Source organism: Danio aesculapii, chromosome 22 (assembly GCF_903798145.1).
Source record: "Danio aesculapii chromosome 22, fDanAes4.1, whole genome shotgun sequence".
In the NCBI taxonomy this organism is placed as follows: domain Eukaryota; kingdom Metazoa; phylum Chordata; class Actinopteri; order Cypriniformes; family Danionidae; genus Danio; species Danio aesculapii.
Window position 1 is genome coordinate 5,172,531 of NC_079456.1, and position 6,846 is coordinate 5,179,376.

Consider the following 6,846-nt stretch of genomic DNA (forward strand, 5'->3'; position numbering starts at 1 on the left):
CACACACACACACACACACACACACACACACACACACACACACACACACACACACACACACACACACGCACGAACGTCACAATACTCTCACCTGCTCCCATACATGCAGATCTGATCAACCTGAGCACATTTCCAGTCAGATGTCTCCGCATGAGCTGTCAGAGAGCAGAAATATGATCAATGATAGTGCGATTGTGCACCAGCATGTTTTGTTAGCAGTAATAGGCAGTTTTACATTTATCAGTTGTCATATTTTTAATGTCAGTCATTTAATTTCATTGCACTAATAATGATTACATTTAACTTGTATATTATTTTATATTTAAATTTGGCATTATTTATTTGTCTGTACTGTTATTACCACACAATTGTTTACCTCAGAATTTGACAACAAACAATAAAACTAGTTGGCTTGACGTTACTCTATAATGTTATACAGTCTATTATTACATAGCAAGTGATTTGTTGTGTATGAGGTTTTCTTTAAATTCTCATTAATAAGTGTTTGCACAATTGTTTTTTTTATTTATTGTTAATTTATGTATTTTTTTCTCTCTATTTGCGATGGTATTCAGTGTGTTGTGAGCTCCGGTTCACCAACATCTCTGATTGATTGAGTCGTTCTGTTGAAGTGATAAAGGTATATGGAATAAAATCGCTGTCATAAATATTTCGTGCGTAAATAAAATTCACGCATCTGTAATTATTAAAAAACATACAGGAAAACAAAACGTACTCGTAATTTTACGAGGGTACAATTCCAAAATCTGCGATTAGAACAGACACAGATACGACATTTTCTTTGTCTGTTTGTATATGACTGATAAATTTACGATGGGTGTACTGTATAAGCACCAAATACAGTTTCGCCATTAAGTCTCAACCTTTATTACAGCGTGAATTTTATTTACACATGAAATATTTATGACAGCGATTTTATTCCATAAAGATAGAGCCTGACTCAAGTGTATGTGTGTGAATGTGTGTTTGTGACTAAAATGTGTGTATTGAGTGTGTGACTGATTGAAGTGTCTGTGTACGAATGTGTGCGCTAGTGTTGTCATGATACTGGATTTTTTACTGATTTTAAAAACGTCCATTTCCCGCTAACGTTGGACCGCTGTTGAGCATATTCTTAAACATCGCTGATTGGCCATTGTGTTCACATGCTCAACAAAAATGACTGTGATTGGCCATGAAGGTCATCAGTTTACTGCTCTTTACCGCTGCTTACCAAGTGTGAACACAGTTACAGGGACACTGAAGCTTTTTAAAGCCTTGAGGATCAACCGATTTTGCGGATTACTTGTATGTCAGTTCATAGACAGACCAGATGACCTTCGTGACTTTAAAATGCTTCAGTGCCCCTGTATCTGTGTTTGCACATGGTAAACTGATGACCTCCTTGGCCAATCAGTCATTTCTAGTTGAGCACATGAACACAATGGCCAATCCGCGCTGTTTAAGAACGTGCTCAACAGCAATAAATGTCAGCAGGAAATGGACGTCTTTAAAATTTCAGTACCGATTGGTACCAAAATTCAGTATCCTGACAACACTAACAGGGGTAGGACAATGAAACTGAAATGCCCTTTTTAGACCCTAATGTTTCATTAGTATTGTGGAGGGCCTCCTTTTGCGTCCAATAAAATGTCAATTCATCTTGGGAATGACAGATGACAGTCCTGCACAGTTGCTTAAGGGATTTTGAGCCATTCTACTTGCAGAACAGTGGCTGACTCGCTCCTCCAAAATACTCCAAAGATACTCAGTAATGTTTAGATCTGGTGACTGTGCAGGCCACGGGAGATGTTTATCTTTACTTTCATGTTCATCAAACCAGTCTTGCTGTGTGTATTGGTGCATTATCATCCTGATACACTGCACCGCCTTCAGGATATAATGTTTGACCCATTGGGTGCACATGGTCCTCCAGAATGATTCAGAAGTCCTTGGCAGTGACCTAGCCAAATCTAGCAGAAGTATTGAGCCCAGGGAATGCCATGATATTACAGCCCAAACCATCACTGATCCACTTTCATGCTTCACTCTGGGTCAACAGTCTGGGTGGTAAGCTTCTTTGGGGCTTCTCCACACTGTAACTCTCCCAGATGTGTGAAAGACAGTGAAGGTAGACTCATCAGAGAACATTACATGTTTCACATTGTCCACAGCCCAACATTTTTGCTGCTAGCACCATTTAAATGTTTGGCTATAGCAACCCAGCCATGTATATTGACCGTGTGGAGATCCAGACCAACAGTTTTGGTGGAATCAGGATAGTTGAGGTGCACATTTAATTATGCAGTGAGTTTGGCAGCTGTGTTTTTTTTGGATACAATTGGAGCCAGCACCCGGACATCCTTTTGGTGGCATCCTGTTGTGTCTACAGTTGAAGGTGATTCTTCTTCTTGGTGGTTTGCTGATATTACTCTGGATACCGTGGCTCTTGATAACCACAAAGACTTGCTGTCTTGGTCACAGATGAGTCGGCGAGACGTGCAAAAATAATTTGTCCTCTTTTGAACTCTTGATATGTCACCATATGACAGTGTTGTGTACATTGCGATATTTTAAGCAAAACTGTGCTATTACTCTGCTAATTAAACCGTCACACTTTGCTCTTACTGGTAAAACGTGCGATCAAGAAGATTGGACACCAGGCAGCTCACATTTGGCCATAAAATCTCCAACGCTAAGTTTGTCAGTGTTTCAGTTTCATTGTATGTATATAAGTGTGTGTGTGTTCTTCAGTGCTCTTTATGGCTGCAGTGTTACTATGAATGTGTGTATATATGTATATGCTCTCCTCATCTTCTCCTCCTCCATCATGTCTGTTGTTCTTCACTTCAGAACAATGCTCTGCTGACAGACACTTCACAGTGGTCTTCATCCTGCGGTGCTGATTCGGCTAATGATTCCACAAAACACACGGCTGATGGATAAAGATGACATTTAACACACAGCGTTTTGCCGCTCTCTGAGTTCTGTGATCAGACTCTACGTCTCGCACTCCGTCAGAGTTAATAGAGGAGTTTTGCTTGAATTAACTGCAATGTTTGTTCAGTCTATCAGATTTGACGAATGACTTTATGAAGACTGGAAATTATTAACAGAATCAACACGGCACTGAAGAACCTGCTGTGGACAGTCTACAGTAAAGAGCTTTTAGATCAAACCCAAAACTTTTTCACAATCTATACACAGCTTTGCGAGATATAATGCAAGTTTAGTTAATTGTAACTTAAATAAAATCAGTCATGTTTTGCACAATATTTATTATTCTTTTTGCAGATGTACTTGATTTTACTTACATTTACTTGATTTCTTCTTACCCCAAACAAATGTAGACCAGGCTGCAAAGGTTTCAAATACAAATTTAACATGCATTTAATTTTAAGTGAAGTGAAGAACATGTGATATGATTGATCACGGCTGGTCTCTTATCCGTAATCAGCAATAATCCAATCAGATTGATCCAAGCCTACAATAAATACAACCGATTTCATCCTGCTGCCTTATCTTCCTTTTGTAATGATCCCTCTTTCCACCCCATTTCCTCCTTTACCAGGGGGAGCTCTCGAGAACTACCTGATCTTGGACTCCCTTATATGCTAACTGACCAGGTAGGAGGCCTGGGTTCAATTATCTACGAGCTCAGGGTTCTCTCCTGGGACAGAGTGTCAAACTTGCAAATGGCGTCAAGCAATATCTAAGAAGGAAGTCTTGAGGTTTATCTATGAAATTGTGTTGCATTTAAAACAAAGTGCACATAAAACATGCCTTGATTTATTTATTTATTTACTATTAACAATTTCTATTGTTTTTCATAAAATTATCATGCTAAATCGTTAGATTTTTGCATCTCATTGTTCCAATGCAAAGACATTTTGAAAGTTTGTACTTTATTTATTTATTTATTTATTTATTTATTTATTTATTTTATTCTTTTCTGTAGTTGAGCAATTCCAGTGTTATGGATTTGACATTTGCAGTAAAAATTCAAAACATAAATTCACATGGAAAGTATATTAACATTATATTGAAACTTCTGTTTATATTTGTCAAAACAACTCAACAGAGTCATGGGATCAGAAAAAGATCAATCCGTAAACATTTTATATATTTTAAATAAGGGAAATAAACATTCGTCATGGATGTGACAAAGTCTGTGAGTTTACAGTAGAGAACATTGTAGAAATGTTGTGAATTACACTGCTCAACCCAAAAGAATTAGTGCTAATCAAATAGATAAGAGTTGACTCGCTACAGAACAAAAATTATTTATTTAAATTTTTTTTTACATTTTTGCATTTAAAAGACAAAAATATTTGGTATGGATGTGACATGTCTCCGTTATGGATGTGACCAGATGTGAAATTAGCATTTGCGTGACTTAAATCAAATATAATAGTTTGAAAACACTGACAGAGACATTTTTGAGTTTTTCTTAAAGCACTGTAAAATACAAGCCTACACAAAATGTAGAAACCGTTTCTCTATTTTGGTGAGAATTTTTTTTTTCATGGCAAGGTTGACATTTGCATGGAATTGCTCCGTTGCATTTTTACGGTTACCATTTTGGTAAAAAACAATGTATACGTTTATTCGTAATATGTTAATAATAATAATAATAATAATAATAATAATAATAATAATGAGCTTTTTGTTTTTAAATGGTTTTCTTGAACTGATGTATTCTATTGTACTTTTTTACATTTAAATATAAACATTTATACAAATATCAAAAAAGGAAATTCTTTAAAGGGCACATATTTTGCACCTTTAACAACATGTTAGATAAGACTTTGGTGTCTCCAGAATGCGTCTGTCAAGTTTCAGCTCAAAATACCCAACGGATTATTTGTTATATAATGTAGAACATGTATATTTTGCTGTCTGAGAACTATGTAGCTGTTTTTGTAGCCTCTAACTTTAAATCCAAATGAGCTACTTCTCCCCGCCCACTGCTCTGATGTTCCTGTCTGCTTCTGATGCGGTACAGCAGATAAACAGCAGTCAGTGATTGGAGACATACGGATGAAGCTGAAATACAGCTCATTAGTCAAAAAGATGTTTATTTGACGTATTTGCGGTGGAATCTATTCAGGCTTTTCTGAAACGATGAGTGTGATGCAAATGCCGTTTGCAGTACACAGATTAGCGGTTAAGAATTACATAGTGATTTTACTCTCTTTATTACAAACATGCTTCGTTTTAAACTTCTAAAATTAATTGAGGTGCAGCTGATCACAGAGAGTTGTTTTTTAATCCCAATTTATGGAGACATGGCACCTGTCAATCGATTCAGTATTTTTAGTGAACATGGTCATCAGCAATGGTGATTTGACACTGACTTAATTTGTGTACAGCATGACTGATAACAATATGAAATACATAAAAAATACAAATATATACACGCATGCATACAGAAACCGATAAGTGTAAAAAGGAAAAACTACATACATAATGTCATAGACGTTTATAAATGATAAGGGTGTCTAATTAAATTGATGTTAAATTGTTTGAACAGATCAAACAGACAAAATAATATGTCAGCTATATCTTAAAAAGACATCTTAATTTCATTTCAAAACTATATCAATACTGAATATCAAAAAAAAATAAAGATTTTAAATAAAACGCACGTCTGTAAAAGCACATAACATCTCTTCACCTTGAGGTTTGTGTGTAGGAACAGTTGGTGCTCGTTCTATTAAACTGAATCAAATGCTGAATGTTTTTATGTTTACAGGCTCAAGTACAAAAGACCAGAGGCCAAAATTGCAGCAGCGAAGGCGTCATCAGTGTGGACTCCGAGCCATCCGCCTACATCAGATCCAGACATTCGCCCTACACCATCAATAACACCAGCCCTACAAGACATTTCTGTAAGAAAAAACGCATTCAGAGACCATCAAGAAGATCATTTCTGACTCCACAAATGCACACAAGCTAATCAAACGTGGCTCATTTAATGCTCGTCTGGCACTTTCAGTCAGAATTGGGAAACTTGTCACTTTAGCGTAAGTTGGCGCCCAACGCGGGGTCAACACCTGCAAGCCGTGGTCCCATCTGCAACCAATTATCCCAATCCCTACGGCGAGAGACGCTGCTTTTTTTATGCTCCTGCGGCAGCTCGTTCTGTCATGTCCCATCGCCTCTCCAATGTGACAGGTCTGAAATAAACCGTCCTGTCGTTCTGACCCTGGCTTGCTCCACTTGTGTCACTTTGAGTGTCCGTCACGCGGTCACAAGTCTTGACTTTGGCCTGTTTTTTTGTGCACCAATCTGGCCATTCAGCCCACCGTACGGAGCGCTTGTAAATTCTGCATCGGGCGTCCCTGGAGGATGAGCGATGTGTCCACGCTGGACTATGAGCTGCTGTCCGCGGGGCCGTCTTTCGCCGGAGCCCCTAGCAGCCCTCCTCTTGGCGGGGACACGGAGCAAAGGACGGCTTTCGCATTCGTGGGTCTCCTGATGCTGTTTTTGATTTTCTTGTTGGTGCGCTGCTTCAGGATCCTGCTGGACCCTTATAGCCGCATGCCTGCGTCCTCCTGGACCGATCATAAGGAGGGCTTCGAGCGGGGCCAGTTTGATTACGCTTTGGTTTAGAGGATATCCAGGCACAGAAGGACACCGCAGCCTTAACCCGAGCTGTTTCCCAATCCTGTAGTTTAGGATTAAAACACTTCCAGAATGAACTGGTCATTTACTTTTTCTTTCTTTCTTTCTTTCTTTCTTTCTTTCTTTCTTTCTTTTCTTTCTTTCTTTTCTTTCTTCTTTCTTTCTTCTGTTTTGTTCTTCTTCTTTCTTTTTCTTTCTTGTTTTGTTTCTCTCTTTCTT

At 38.1% G+C, this 6,846-nt stretch overlaps 1 protein-coding gene across 1 annotated transcript; it reads left to right on the plus strand.

The window, feature by feature from the left end:
* Positions 1-5,716: 5,716 nt before the first annotated feature.
* On the plus strand, positions 5,717-6,658 carry LOC130216337 (cortexin-1-like). The gene has a single exon (XM_056448225.1). The coding sequence runs from the start codon at positions 6,352-6,354 to the stop codon at positions 6,613-6,615; it is 264 nt and encodes an 87-aa protein (XP_056304200.1). The 5' UTR covers positions 5,717-6,351; the 3' UTR covers positions 6,616-6,658.
* Positions 6,659-6,846: the final 188 nt, after the last annotated feature.